The 14,783-nt window shown below is 54.7% G+C and overlaps 1 protein-coding gene across 1 annotated transcript in view; it reads left to right on the plus strand.

The window, feature by feature from the left end:
• Angpt4 (angiopoietin 4) overlaps positions 1 to 13,346 on the plus strand; it is a 37,028-nt gene extending 23,682 nt beyond the window's left edge. Inside the window, exons 2-7 of the mRNA XM_027945094.2 lie at positions 1,336 to 1,482; positions 2,594 to 2,715; positions 5,581 to 5,828; positions 8,879 to 8,994; positions 11,314 to 11,415; positions 13,176 to 13,346. Of these exons, the coding sequence (XP_027800895.2) occupies positions 1,336 to 1,482; positions 2,594 to 2,715; positions 5,581 to 5,828; positions 8,879 to 8,994; positions 11,314 to 11,415; positions 13,176 to 13,346 (906 nt within the window). The remainder of the gene's footprint in view (positions 1 to 1,335; positions 1,483 to 2,593; positions 2,716 to 5,580; positions 5,829 to 8,878; positions 8,995 to 11,313; positions 11,416 to 13,175) is intronic.
• The last annotated feature ends 1,437 nt before the right edge of the window (positions 13,347 to 14,783 follow it).

Consider the following 14,783-nt stretch of genomic DNA (forward strand, 5'->3'; position numbering starts at 1 on the left):
CAATTCACCAGCCACTTGTCAAGCAGAAACGAACTTTATTTTTAGAACACACGCAGCACCACACAAGCTCTTCAGGAATTCCCAACTGCCACCTCTGGCTTCTGGGGAGCCTCTCAACCCCCACTCCTCCCGCTCTTGAGGTCGATTGGCTGGGTCGTGTGGGCGGAGCCAAAAGAGTCCCCCAATGAGAAGCTCCGTGGTCTGAAAGGGCAGGGAAACAGCCCAATGAGTGTCACCGCAGAGGAGCCAATCAGCTGGAAGTTTGCTGGGGCCACTTTGGCTGTGGCTCTCAACAGGCCAGAGGCCAGCATGTGTGCAGCATGCGGAGGGCAGACTGGCGCTCTGCCCGCAGCTTGGAGCCCCAGAACACACTGTCCACCTTTCTGACTTGGTTCTGGTCTCCCGCCAGGCCACTCCTCTGGCCCTTGGGAAATTGCAGTCAGTTCTGTCAAAGAAGTGAAGCTGGTGAGGGCATCATGGGGCCCTCAGAGACCGCGGTCGGCCCTGTTTGGCAGACCGGAGGCCAGAGGTGGAGGCACAGCTGGCAAATGGAGCTGTGAGACTGTGCAAGGGCAGTGGAGCCCGATGCCCACCCCTGCTGGCCGGTCCTCCCCTGGGAAGCTGGGGAAAGGGCACGAGATGGGCGCTGCCCTCTGACCCTCGCGGCTCCCCCTGTCCATCATTGAGCATAGATGTGCTGCGGACCCACCGTGGAGCGAGCATCATGCCAGACACGGAGATAAAGTGGCGAGCAAGGCCAGGTCCCTTGATTCATGAAGCTGACATTGGGCAGATAAGAGTATAGAGTCAGGGGAGATAAGTGTATGAAGAGACCTGAAATGATGTGGGGGAGTGAGCCACATGGATGGGGACAGGATTGGGGGAGGTTCTAGAAGGAACACAGAGGGAACTGGGTGTGCAGAGGCCCTAAGGTTGGCATATGCTTGCATTGGAGGGATGTCACAGAGGCCATGCATCTGGAGCAACAGGAGGGAGGGAGGGGGAAAGGGAGACAGGGGACCAGACTGGTTACGGAGGAAAATGCCATCTTGATGAGGACTTTGGTCTTTCCTCTATCAAGATAGGAACCCTGAGATGGTACTGAGCGCAGGAAGGGCGTGGCTTGACTTGGGTTGAACGGGATCCCTCTGGCTGCCTGGCAGAGGATGGACACATATGTGATGAGACTAGAGGTGCAGGGGCCAGGAGGAAACTCAGGGGACAGTCTGGGTGACCTGGCACAAGCTGAGCCCGTCATGGAGACTTGTGGGAGGGACAGGAGACAGGAGGCTCCCCAAGTCCTCCCCATGACCCCTGTCCATGGTCTCCCCGCAGCTAGAGAGGTACATCCAGATGAATCTGAGGTCAAAGCTGGCGCGGGCCCAGCAGCACATGGTCCAGAACCAAACGGCCGCCATGTTGGAGCTGGGCTCCGAACTCCTGAACGAGACCGTGGCCCGCACCTCCAACGTGGAAGCCAAGGTAACGGGCGGGTGGGGGGAACAAGCAAGCCCAGGCCATCTTGTCCTGACCTCTGTCTCTGGGTGAGGTCAGGTCTCTCCTGGGCCTCTAGCCCCTGGTATCTTCTCCCTAGTAAACCCTGTCCTAAAATTGTCACCCTCCAGGCCCAAAGGGGTGGGCAGACACTGGGCAGTGCCGGGTCTGCACTGGGCCCTGGGGAGGGGTGGTGCAGCACACCCCTGTCCTGGGGGCTCACACAGGAGAGGAAGAATCCCTGAGAGCTTGGTGCGGAGGACCCTCTGAGTGGCACAGCAGCAGAGAGGGATGGAGAGAGAGAGAGAGAGAGAGAGAGAGACAAAGGGTTGATGGAATGAGCAGCAGATGGGCACGTGTTGGCTGAGCCCCCACTGAACACCAGGCACCACTCAAGATGCCTGGCCCCAGTTTACAGCAGTGAGCAGAACAGGCAGGCTTACTCACTGGGGAGAGCGCGCCAGACAGGGAGAACGGCATGTGCAAAGGCCCAGGGGTGGGACTGTGCTGGCAGCTCCAGGAACAACCAGGAACCCAGTGTGGTGGAGTGACTGGGGGAGAGAGGCAGAGGAGGAGCAGAAACATGACAGAGGAAGACAAGTCATGTGGCATGTGGCCTGGGGCCTGGCTGGCCGGGCAAGGACCTGGCTTTTCTGTTTCCCAAAATGCGAGTCACAGAAGGCTTTGGAGTAGAGGCTGTATTTTGAAAGCCTGCATCAGGCTGCTCAGTAGGAAATAGATAGTAGGGGACAAAGGTGGGACCGGGGAACCCTTTAAGGAGGCTAGTATAGGACACTGGACAAGAGATGACAGAGACGGAGGCCATAGCAGTTGGTGGAGGGAAACCGTGGGGCTGTCAGCACTTGCTGGAGGACTGGCTGCGGGGGTCAAGGATACCTCTTCTGGGGCCTGAACAGCCAGAGGACAGTCCGTAGGGCCATGAGCGAGTGAGGTCACATGGCCACAGGTGTGAGTGACCTGTGGGTGTCGGTGGGTCCGCATGTTTCCCGAGTGGCAGGCCCAGGGCCTGCAGGTGGGGGCTGGGCAGGGCTCCCTAGGGCTCACCCAGCCCCGTCCCACCCGCTCCTGGCTGGGTTAGGTCCTGAACGAGACGTCGCGCATGGAGGTCCAGATGATGGAGACCTCGCTGTCCACCGACGAGCTGGAGAAGCAGCTGCTGCAGCAGAGCAACGAGCTGCACCGGCTGCAGGGCCGCAGCAGGTGGGCGCTGGACAGGCGGGTGGGCTCTCGAGCTGGGGACCAGGGGTGGGCACAGAGCCAGGCTGGGTCTGGACCCTCACGGAGCATGGAGCCTAGGCTAACTGGGAGGGAGGGAGGGAGGGAGGGCAGGGGCTGGGTCCTGGACAGGGCTGAGGCCCAGGGCTGGGTCCAGGCGGCCCTGGGCCAGGCTCCCCTGTATTGTGTGGGCAGAGAAGAGGCGTGTCCAGGGTTTGGTCGCCTTGATACTTTTCCTCCTTTCTTCCCTTCAATCTTTCATTGTCTTTCATTCTTCCCTTTCCCTGTCTTTACTTTATAAATTTTAACTGCTTTATTGAGATGAAATCTACGTACTCTACAACCCACCTGGGAATTTTTAATTAGCTTTACCTATTGGTTTTGTTGTTGTTGTTGTTTGTTTTGGTTCTGGAACTTGGACCCAGGGATGCTTTACCACTGAGCTGCAGCTCCAGCCCTTTCTAGTTTTTATTTTGAGACCAGGTCTTGCTGAATTGCGGAGGCTGGCTTGGAACTTGCCATCCTCCTGCCTTAGCCTCCCAGATGGCTGGGGCGACAAATGTGCACCACTACCCCAGCTCTGGCTTCTCTTATTTGTAAATAAATACACCTAATTCCATCCATCTGATCACCTTCCCTGAAGAGACCAGTGAGCAATTTCTTGTCTGCAATATCAGAGAGTTCTTGCATTATATGCAAATATGCTTCAAGGGCACACCCTTTAAATTACAAAGGTAAAAATCGACACAGGTTATAGATAAAGCAGAGGGATCTGACTTCTGAGGCCTGATTTTATCTTGGTTTGGAGTTAAGTGGAGAAAAAACTGCCAAGGTCAGAGTTCTCAGGAGGGCCAATCTACTCACTGAGTAAGGCATCGACCTCTCCAAGGGGCCAGATGTTGCCGAGTGCTGGCCGGGACACATCACATCACAAGATCATCCACCCCCTCTGATCTGGGTACAGTTAATGGCGGTTCTTATAGCTATTCCCCCACCCCAAGGTCTAGGTGGCAAGAACCGGGACATTTTCAGTTGCTCTGGACTCGTTATCAGGTGCCTGAGAATCAGTGCAGACAGAGAATGTTATCGATGAACCTTGATCCACAAAGACAGCGAGAATCCTAGAGCTTCAGCACCCAAATTCTCACTTCCTGCAGCATAATTTGGGGCCTGAGGAAATTCCTTCTGCCCTGGCTGAACTTATTTCTGTCTGTAGAATGGGTCAGGACAACTGGATATAGAGTCAAATGTCCCCTCCCTCAGCCACAAACCCACTAAAGCCAGTGACCACCCGCCCTTCCCTCGCTTCTTATAAGTCCTCCCCTGCTTTTGGTCAACAAGTATTTTTTTTGTTTGTTTGTTTGTACCAAGGATTGAACTCAGGGGCACTTGACCACTGAGCCATATCCCAGCTCTATTTTGTATTTTATTTAGAAACACGGTCTCACTGAGTTGCTTAGTACCTTGCTTTTGCTGAGGCTGGCTTTGAACTCACAATCCTCCTGCCTCAGCCTCCAGAGCCACAGGGAGTAACAACAAGTACGTTTTGAGCCCTCCTTGTGCAGGCATGTAGGACCCTGCGGATTCATAAATGAAGGAGTCTCTGTCCTGGTGGAGGCTATTCCAGGGCTTCTTATGAATATGCAAATGTGCACAAGCCTCTCCCCCACCCCTTTTTAAGCCCCACTAAAGCACACTCCACATCCCACCCTATTTTTTCCCAGTTCCTTGGAAATGGCTCTACAACTGCATGACATGTTTGCTGGTTCTTTTCTCCAACTTCCCAATGTTCCAAAGTATTTATTTTCCCCCGTCCCCAATTAATGGACACTGAGGTTGTTTCTGTTTCCAGGCTGCTGATCCAACCGGTGATAGGGTGACTAACACTTCCATATCTCATTTCACTCAGATGGGAGTAAATCTGGAGGATGAAATGCCAAAAGGGGAAGAGCTGAGTTGAAAGCTTTCTTTTTAAAAAAAAAAAAAAAAAAAAAGCCTCTTTGTTTTTTAACCCATAACTTTGTGCTTGTTCTAATAACAGAGACCTGTATAACATAAAAGTGAAGGGCTGGGGTTGTGGCTGAGTGGTGCAGTCCTTTCCTAGCATGCAAGAGGTCTGAGGTTTGATCCCCAGCACCACTCAAAGAATAATAATAAAAATAAAAATGAAAGTCAGCCCTGCCCACCCTGCAGAAGTCAGCAGGGTGGGGACATTCTTTCCCATTCTCTCATTATCGGGTATCCGCCAGGGTCTTTCCACTCTTTCCCCCATATGTTCACCCGTATCTATATATTTCCATGAATACTTTTGTTCTTTTTTATACCATCCAACACGTGGTTAGAACTAGAGGTGGTTAGAACTAGAGGCAATGGCTAGGCGCAGTGATACACACACCTGTAATCCCCGAGACTCAGGAGGCTGAGGCAGGAGGATCGCGATTTCAAAGCCAGCCTCCGCAACTTAGAGAGGCCCTAAGCCACTTCTTTTCTCTTTTACTAGCAATCTCCCAAGGCATCCTGGCCCATGCTCCCTGGAGGCTATCTCCTGAGACTGGACTGTGGAGTCAGAGGACGAGCATATTTGGGATTTAATAATGACTGTCTGATTGCTGCTGTGCCCCACCCCCGCCCCCACCTCCGATCTCTTTCCTTTTCTGGATCCCAAACCATACTACTCCGGGGGCCGGGTCTCTCCTTCCTCCCTTCCTCCGTCTGGGCTACGTGGGCACGTGGGCACGGACTGCGGGGCAGTGTAACCCAGAACCGGATGCTCCTTCTCTGAGCCTCCCCTCAAGCCTTCTGTGCGTGCTCTGCGGACGACGGGCTCACCCCATGCGCCCCGCTCCGCAGCGCGCTGGAGACGCGGTTGCAGGCCCTGGAGACGCAGCAGCAGGAGGACCTGGCCAGCCTCCGCGAGGAGAAGGAGCAGCTGCGGCGCCTGCTGGGCAGCCACGGCGGCGCCCTGGCCGTCCTGGAGCGCAGCCTGCGCCTGGCCAGCAGCAACTCGAGTCTCCTGCAGATGCAGCAGCGCCAACTGCTGGAGTTGGTGCAGCGCCTGGTGCAAGTGATGGCGCAGGGCCCCGGCGGGAGCGCGGCAGGTGAGCGCACCTGTGAGTGGGCGGGGCGCGCGGCGGGGAGAGGAGGGGGGGGAAGCTGGCACACATCAGGGGTACGGCCCACCCACCCCGACTGTAAAATAGAAAGAACAACAGCGGTGAAAATAACAGCAACAGCAATCCTAAAAGAAGCCAGTGGAAACTCTGCCCGACTTCACCGTGACCCTTGTTAGGCCCCGCTCCCACTCTCGGCCTCAGTTTCCTCATCTGTTTATGGAGTGATGATCATAACCAGGGCGTCATAGCCCAGACTGCAAGTTTGGGTTCCAGGATTCACTCTCCACCCCTCTTGCCTGGGCCTGCCCTGCCCTGGGCCTCGGTCTCCCTATAGAACTGAATGGGGAAGTCGATGTAATGCAGCCCAAGGACTTCTTTCCCACTAACGCCCCTGCCTCTGGCCAACAAGATGAGGAGGCATCCTTGTCCTCCTTGAGAAGCAACAGCAATGCCTGGGGCTGCTCCTCAGCATTTGAGGTGGCCAAGGCCTTCCTGTCTCTGGCTTCCAGCAGGCAAGCAACCAACTGTTTGTTGAGCACCTACTGTGTGCCAAGCCCAGTGCTGGGGATACAGCAGGGCACAGCCCAGTCATGGCCCCTGTCTCTTGCAAAAAGTCCCGCCCCCCTCTGTGTGTCTGAGAGAAGGAGAAGGAAGCGCATCTTCATGGTGGCTGCTAGGAACCAGGGAGTGCGCCAGCAGAGTTCCTGACCTTGCCCACCTCAGAAGGCCTAAGGGGCGGTGCCAAGGAGAAGGAGCTTTAACCTGAGGCCAGCCAGGAGCACAGGGGGAGTTGGGACGGGGCGGGACTCCTTTTAGAAAACCCGGACAGGAACCAGAGAGGGGAAATGAGTTAGAAAGACAAAGAAGGGGCTCCCTCTGCGGCCTGCCGTGGGGGGACAGGCAGCTGTGAGGCAGGAGTCAAGCGAGGAGGACGGGATTGCAGTTGCCACAGCTGACAGGGATTTGGGGACAGAGGATCCCGCTGTGGCTCCATCCTCGGGTCAGCAGTTCTAAGAAAGCCACGGGCAGGAAGAGTGGACCCTCCCAGGCCATAAGATGTGGAGTGACCAGAACCCACTCCGGCCTGGGCCCAGCTGCCAGCCAGGCTGCCTCGGGGAGTCCCATGTGTGCGTTGCTTGTCGCTCAGCCCAAGGCGCAGGGCCGGGCTGGACCTCTCCCTGCGGCTCACTGCTCGCCCAGTGTCCGGTCTAGGGGGAGGGTGTGCTGGGCACCCTTTGCCAAATACCCTGTCCTCTTGCTCCCCCGTCACCAGCAAAGGACACTCGGGAGCTGCTCTTGCCGTCTGCCTAGACGGAAAAACTGATAAAGAGGAAGGGTCACCAGGTAGAGCACAGGTGGAGGCGGGCACAGGAGCCAGGCACCCTGAAGCCCAGCAGGAAGGGGGCGCCACTCTGCAGCTTTGTCCAGGGGGCAGAGGCTGGGGAGGGAGGGGAGAGTGGTTTCCTGGTGTCTCGGGGATCTGGTTTGGCAGGTTAGAGGGACAGGGACGCAGGAGGGAAAGACCTGGGCTGGGCCCTCGTAAATGCATGGTGTAAATTCCCCACCTCAAATTCCCCACCTCCTCGGGGCTCAGAGGTGGAGGCTGCTCACAGGTGGGCAGTGGAGACCCCTGCCCAGGAAATGTTATGCACCGGCTGGGGTGGATTTGGAGACCTAGTTACCTCGATTGTGATATGGGAACAACAGCCTCCTTCAGACAGGTGCCCCAGAGCCAGGATTTGGGGAGATTTGTTCATGTGTGAAGCCCAAACAGGAAGTCCCACCCCCTGGTAGCCTTCTGGTTCTCATTGGTGTTGAACACCTATTTCTCTGGTACTTCAGTCCCATCCTGGCCTCCACAGAGAGATCCGGTTCTGGTAGAATCACAGCCCAAACCTCTAATTGGGTCCTACTAATTGAACCAGAGAGAGGATTTAAAATCTCTGCATTTTAGCCAGGCATGGTGGGGCATGACTGTAATCCCAGCTACTGGGAAGGCTGGGGCAGGAGGATGGCGACCAGGTTGGAGGCCAGCCTTGTCAACTTAGTGAGACCCTGTCTCAAGATAAAATAAAAAGCTCTGGATGTGGCCCAGTGGTAGAGCACTTGCACAGCATGCACGAGGCCCTGGGTTCGACCCCTAATACCATGAAAAGAAAGAAGAAGAAGAATTTTTTTAAAGGCATAAGTCTCTGTATTTGATTCATAGTTTATTTTTCAGGCCAGACTTGGAGGCCCAAGGACTCTGGTGGTTTCTGTCATTAAATTAATGCTCTGTTGACCCCAGAAAAACAGTCCAGAGGGAGGAGTCCCTTGATGGCCAGTGGTCAGCTCCAGAGAAGACTGAATGTGGAGCCGCAGAGAGACCAGCTGAAAGGGAGGGCGGGGAGGGAGCCAGGGCTTCCTGCTCAGTGGAGCTCCAAGAAGGGAGGGCTCTGTCCGTCTCCCCTCCCCCATGTCCTTGGGCCAGTCACCTCCCCCTGGACCCCACCCTGCTCTGAAGGGCAGCAAACTGGGAAGTACCTCCCTAGGGTGCCGGTGCCCATTTCCCTCTCCCCAAAAGCAGAGCAGCCTCCCCTGGAGGCTCCCCTCTCAGAGGCTCAGCCTCCAGCCCTGCTCCACTCTGACCCTGCGGCTCCTCCTCAGCCCAGGGGTCGGGGCTGCTCAGCCTGGCACTCTAGGCCGGGGAGACTCATCTCCTTTCTGCCCTCTCCGCTCCTCCCCCTCCCTCACACAGCCCAGCTCTGATCTTGGGGCGTGAGTCACTGTCCTTCCCTGGCCTTGGCCCCAGGCCCCCTGTCCTCATCCCTTGTGTCCCACGTGCACACACACAGGACTGTTCCCACCTGGGGGCCTCTGCCCCCGCGGTTCCCTCTTCCTGGAACTTCTCTTCTCTGCCTGGACGACCCCTGTCATTGTCCCAGCTCCCCATCGCCTCCCGCCCTCCACCCCTCCCCCCTCAGAGCCTGCACAGAGCGGGCAGGGTGTCCCCGCCTGTCCTTGCTCACCTCCAGCTGACTTTTGTCCCCGGGTAGCCCCCATGAGGGCCCCTGAGCAGGTGTTCCAGGACTGCGCCGAGATCCACCACTCCGGAGCCACCGCCGACGGCGTCTACACCATCCGAGTGACCAACGTCTCGGAGCCCAAGAAGGTGGGTGCCTCCCGGGGGCTGGGGAGCAGAGGGCACCGAGCTGGGGCTCCCCAGGCAGACCCCAGCAGCTTCGGGCTTTTCAACCATCCAAGATGCCAGTGGAGGTGGGGGTGCCCGACCTTTGGGGGCCCCCCAGTCAGGGGTCCGATCAGGAGGTGAAGGAAAAGTTCCCAGAGCACCTCCTGCAGGAAATGGTTGTGTGGGGAAGGGTGGTGCAGCAGGTAGAACCGAAATGCCAGGGCTTAGCATCTCCAGCTCACAGGGGTCCCACTGAAGGCAGGAGCTGGGCTCTGCTCCCCTGGGAAACTGGCCCCTGGGGCTCATTTCAATGAGGGGCTCCCAAGGTGTCCTGAGCTTTAAGCCCAGTCGCCTGGTGGGAAGGGGTGGGAGGAGAACAGGGGGTCAGGAGGGAGGGCTCGGGACAGCCCAGAAGAAGGAGGGCATGGGAGCAGGTGGCCATGTCCTGCTCCGTGATCCTTTCAGCCCCCAGAGTATGTGAGGGACAGTGGCTCAGATCGTCTGCAAACTGTCTTCAGCACCTTCTCACATACCTGCTCACAAAAGAGACCAAGCCCAGGGCCCTGTGTGGGCACAGACTCCAGCTAGAATCCCATGACATTATTTCTTTCAGGAGATTTATGGATTAGTACCAGGGATTGACCCAGAGGCGCGTGACCACTGAGCCACATCCCCAGTGAGACAGGGTCTCACGGACTTGCTTAGGGCTCACTAAGTTGCTGAGGCTGGCTTTGAACTTGCAATCCTCCTGCCTCAGCCTCCAAGTCACTGGGATTACAGGCATGGGCCACCGTGTCCAGTTTATTAGATTTGTTTTTTAAATCATTTGAATAGAGGCAAGTGTTACTAGTTTTCTATTTATGGTACTGGTAAGATTTCCTTTTAAAATATTTTTAACCTAAGCATTTATTTAAATTTTTTAAAAAAGGATTCCATTTTTTAAAGTAAATATACTGTGTGAAAGTAAGTAAATTCCACAATGTGGCATTGTAGAAGGTGGAATGACTGAGATTGGGGACAGTAATAGGGAGGAGCTTGTCTGGGCGATGAGACACCAGGGCTCACACCTCAGCTTTCCTTTTTTTTTTTTTTTTTTTGGTACTGGGGATTGAACTCAGGGGCACTTGATGACTGAGCCACACCCCCAGCCCTATCTTTGTATTTAGAGACAGGATCTCAACAACTTACTTAGGGCCTCACTAAAGTGCTGAGGCTGGCTTTGAACTCAAGATCCTCCTGCCTCAGCCTCCTGAGCCACTGGGATTACAGGCGTGTGCCACCACACCCAGATTCAGCTTTACTCTTGACTCACTTGCCGGAAGCAACTGCTTCCCCTCTTTGAGCCTCGGAGTCCCTTCCTGTACCCACTGCTACCCCCAGAACAGGTTCCACAACTTCTCTTGGGCTGTTCCCATCTTGCAGTCTCTACTCCTGTTTCATTTTTCCCTGGAAACACCATCCACCTGTCACTCTCTGGGAGTCTCATCATCATTCAATGCTTTGTTCTGACACCACCTCCAGGGAGCCTTCCAAGATTGCTGAGTGACTCCTTCTGGAGTCACTTCTTGGGACCTTTTCCAAGAAGGAGGACCTACCTCTAATTCATAGTTGCCCGGATGTTCACAGTCAATAGTCTGTCTGGGCTACTGTACCCTCCTCCACACTGAGCCAGCCCTGACGGCTGATTGACCTCTGATTCACTGATGACTTATCCAGTCCAGACACATATTCATTGAACATGGAACAGGCACAGAACTGGCTGGAAAAGTAATCTGTCCACCGAGGTCGGCCAGGAAGGCCTAGCTGGGATAGATGGCAAGCTCTGAGAGGGAGGATTCTTTTGATCTTATCTGTATCGGCATCCCCAGTGCCTCCCGCCAGAAGGTGTTTGGGAAACCTCTGCCCGCTGCTTGACGGTAGCGACTTGCATCTCTGAGTCCACACCAGGGACTTCATGCTGCGGCCTTAGTCCTCGTAGCAGCCCCGCCACAATAACACAGGCCCAGTCAGTCCTCGTGTCCCCAGCACGTCGCAGACTTGACCCCTCTCATTCTCGCTGTCACACCAGTGTGCCCAGGAGGCAGGGGACCACACAGTGAAGGTGTCAACGCCCGCCTTTCACAAACAAGGAGAGAGGGGTTCTGAGGCCTCCCCTACCTGTCAGTCACTGTAGAAAATGATGACAGCCCATGGGCATTGCAGCCTGGATCTGGCGGATGCCCTTGACTGCCTGGTTTGCTCTGGACTTGGAGGGGCTTCCGGCTGCCCCCGTGGGATTCCAGCTGCTCCCCTGTCCCCCAGGTGTTCTGTGGCATGGAGTCCAATGGAGGCGGGTGGACCATCATCCAGCGCCGTGTGGATGGCAGCGAGGATTTCCAGAGGAGCTGGAAGGAGTACAAAGAGGTGACACTGCCACCTGGGGAGGGGCTTTGCAGCCAGAGGGGCTGATGCGGCTCTCGGGGGTGTGCCTTCTCCCCTTCCCAGAAAAAAAAAAATCCCGCTCTTCTAGAGCCAAACAGATCTTGCCAGTGCATATTCACTTTCTGGAACCCCATTCCCTGGAATTGAACCGGCTTTTTGAAGTTTCTGATATATGTCCTAAGATTGAAAATTTAACTTTATTTTGTTTCAACTTTTAGGAAAGGTAATATAGGTGCATTGCTTAAAAAATTGTTCCAATGTAAAATGGAGGAGACAGAAGAAAATCTCCCCACCCACCTGGTATATTGCTTAATCAGATGTCCTTGTCTTTTTACACATTGATGGCCACATCTTAAAGACCAATTCTTTAATGTGAACTGCTGGCTCGAAGCCCACATGCAGTGTACAAGATGAGGAGTGTGTCTGCTAGTCTTTCCTTTTTTTTTTTTTTTTTTTAATTGAATTTTGAGTGAAGGATTTGGGGCAAGCTGACTTAAAAACCCTTAAAAGTTTTCAAAAGTAAAATATTATTTGCTTGCAGTTCATTGGATAAATACTTAAAATAAATACATTGGATATAAATTTATGAATGTTCTTGTATCTATTGATATTTTAAAAAACATCTTTATAAAATGCTAAAGATGCAGGGCTGGGGTTGTGGTTCAGAGCTAGAGCACTCGCCTAGCATGTGTGAGGCACCGGGTTCGATCCTCAGCACCACATAAAAGTAAATAAACAAAAAAAGGTGTTGTGTCCATCTACAACTAAACAAAAAAAAATTTTTTTAAAATGCCAAAGATGCAGAAACACGCGCAGGAGTGCTGAATACTAACCCTTTGCGGCACTGCTTGATTCAAGCGGGGGGCGGGGCTTAGGTGTGCCCCTGTCCTTGGTGCTGAATTATCTTTCTGCCAGTGGCGTTGGTTGTTGTCACGCGGGACAGGACACTCCTTGCGCTCTTAGCTTTACATTTCTACCTTGCAGAGTGGCTCTGTCAGTGAACAAAGTTTGTTCTGCCATCTAGGTAGCAGATGAAGTTTTAAATTTTTTTTAACCGAGGTTTGATATCCATGCAGCCAAGTGCACAGGTTTAATAAATAATTAAGTGTACACCTCAATTAACTTTCACACATGTATTCACCCATCTGACCACCATGCAGAGCTAGACAGACAACCCTGCCAGCACACAGAAACCCCCTTGTGCCCCCTCCCAGTCAATATTTCCCCAAAGGTAATCACTGTTCTGTTGTCACCAATTATTTTTGTCTGCTCTTGAACTTCAAAAAAATGTGATCTCAATTTTTTTTTTTTTTTTTTTTTTTTTTTTTTTTTTTTGGTGGGGGGCAGTGGTCCTAGGGATTGACCCCAGGGGCACTCAACCACTGAGCTACATCCTCAGCCCTTTTTGTATGTTATGAGACTCAGGTCTTGCCAAGTTGCTTAAAGCCTCACTAAGTTGCTGAGGTGGCTTTGAACTCACGACCCTCCTGCCTCAGCCTCCTGAGCTGCTTGGATTACAGGCCTGTGCCACCATGCCCGGCTCTCAATTATTTTTAATGGGCTTTTACTTTGACAAGTGTCTGAGTCTACTTCCTCGGGGATATGGGGGCTGCCCACTCCTAGGTCCAGTTCACAAGGGGTCAGTGAACTCGACCCCTTGGCCCAGTGGTCTTGGATAAGGGGATGCAGAGCCTGGCCTAGCCCAGCTCCTCAGCCAGGGGTGTGTCCCTTCCTCCCCGTAGGGTTTCGGAAACCCAGCGGGGGAATACTGGCTGGGCAATGAGGCCATCTACCAGCTCACCAGCAGGGCCACCTACTCTCTGCGCGTGGAGCTGGAGGACTGGGAAGGCCAAGAGGCCTACGCCCAGTACGAGCGATTCCAGCTGGGCAGCGAGGCCCAGTTGTACAGGTAGGTGGGCTGGGGCCCGGGCCCGCAGGTGGGCTGGGGGTGCTGGGCGAGTGGCCGCCGAGTCCGCACCAGGGGTCAGTCCCTGGCCATCTTCCCATTCTCACCATCTGTCCCCCATTTGAGCGTACGTCACGGGATTTGGAGGCGGTTGGTTAGCACTCAGCAGTCCTGGCCACAGGGTGGGGTGGAAAAAATGTCACTGACGCCATCTCAGAAGCAGGAAGGGGCCTTCCAAGGTCACTCACCCCAAGTCACTCATTTTACAAAGACTCAGCAGGAGGGACTTGGCCAGTCTGTCCTATGCCCCGGGGTGAGGTAGAAAGGTCCCTGTGTTGGGAGGTGGGGGACACAGGCCCTTTCTGGCACTGCTGCTCATGAACTTGGACAAGTCCAGGCCGGTTTCTCTGAGCCTCTGCTTCTTCAGTGGGCTGGGATGTGAGGATGTTGTGAAACCAGAAGAGGTTTCCGCACCCCTTCCTCGAGCTTGTTTCTGGTGTGTGTAAGAAAAGGAAGGAGCATTTATTGAGCACCTACTGTGTTCCATGCACTCTATCAGATCAGCCTCGAACCCTCGGAGGTAGAGTACCTGCTTTAGTAGTATGGAAACCGAGGCGCCAAGCTCAGGTCCCTTGCCCAAAATGACAAGCTACATAGAGCCTGGATAGGACTCGGGCCTCCCTGCTGCCAAACCACACCACGGTAAGGCCATCATATGATAAGTGTTATGTAAAAGGTGGAGACATACAAACAACGTATTCAAAGACAGAAGCATGACGTTTCCAGAGCTCCGTCTGTGCTGTCTGTCCACCATTCCAGCGTGGGTGTGGGTCTGGACCCCGCCGTGCTCTCCTGTTGGAATTGGAGGAGCTCCTCTGGCTTTTCATCTGGCCACGGAGCTCCCTGCCCATGGCCTCAGACTGTGAGGCTCAAGGCTACAAGAACTGACCCTCTGCAGAACCTGAATGACAGGACCACACGCAGCCCGGCACTGCTCATTTGGGAAGGAATCAGGCCCAGGCCCCGCCCCCTCAAAGTGCTCCCAGTCCTGTGTGGGGTGTGGGCATGTTCACAGGCCACCGGTGCCCCTGGGGAGACAGCAGGGGCTGAAGGGGGCGTGGAGGTGTCGTGCCGTCAGGGAGGACCCCAGGAGAAGGTGACGCCTGCAGTGCGTGCATACTCTCCAGAGTGGGTTAGAAGAGCACCCAGGCAGCAGGAATGTTCTGAGAAAAGGCAGAGTTGGCATGCAGCCGGGTCACACGTGCCCGGAACCTGCCAGGGCTGCTGGGACCTCACGGGCTCATTCAGGAAGAGCCCAGGAGACTGGGGTTGGGGATACAGGAAACCAAAGGGTGGCCTGGAAACCGCCAGAAGAGGGTGGGAGGGGGAGGACGGCAGATGCCCACCCTCCAGGGTCAAGGGGATGCTGAGGAGGAGAGGGTCC

The sequence above is a fragment of the Marmota flaviventris genome, chromosome 2 (genome assembly GCF_047511675.1).
Source record: "Marmota flaviventris isolate mMarFla1 chromosome 2, mMarFla1.hap1, whole genome shotgun sequence".
NCBI lineage: Eukaryota > Metazoa > Chordata > Mammalia > Rodentia > Sciuridae > Marmota > Marmota flaviventris.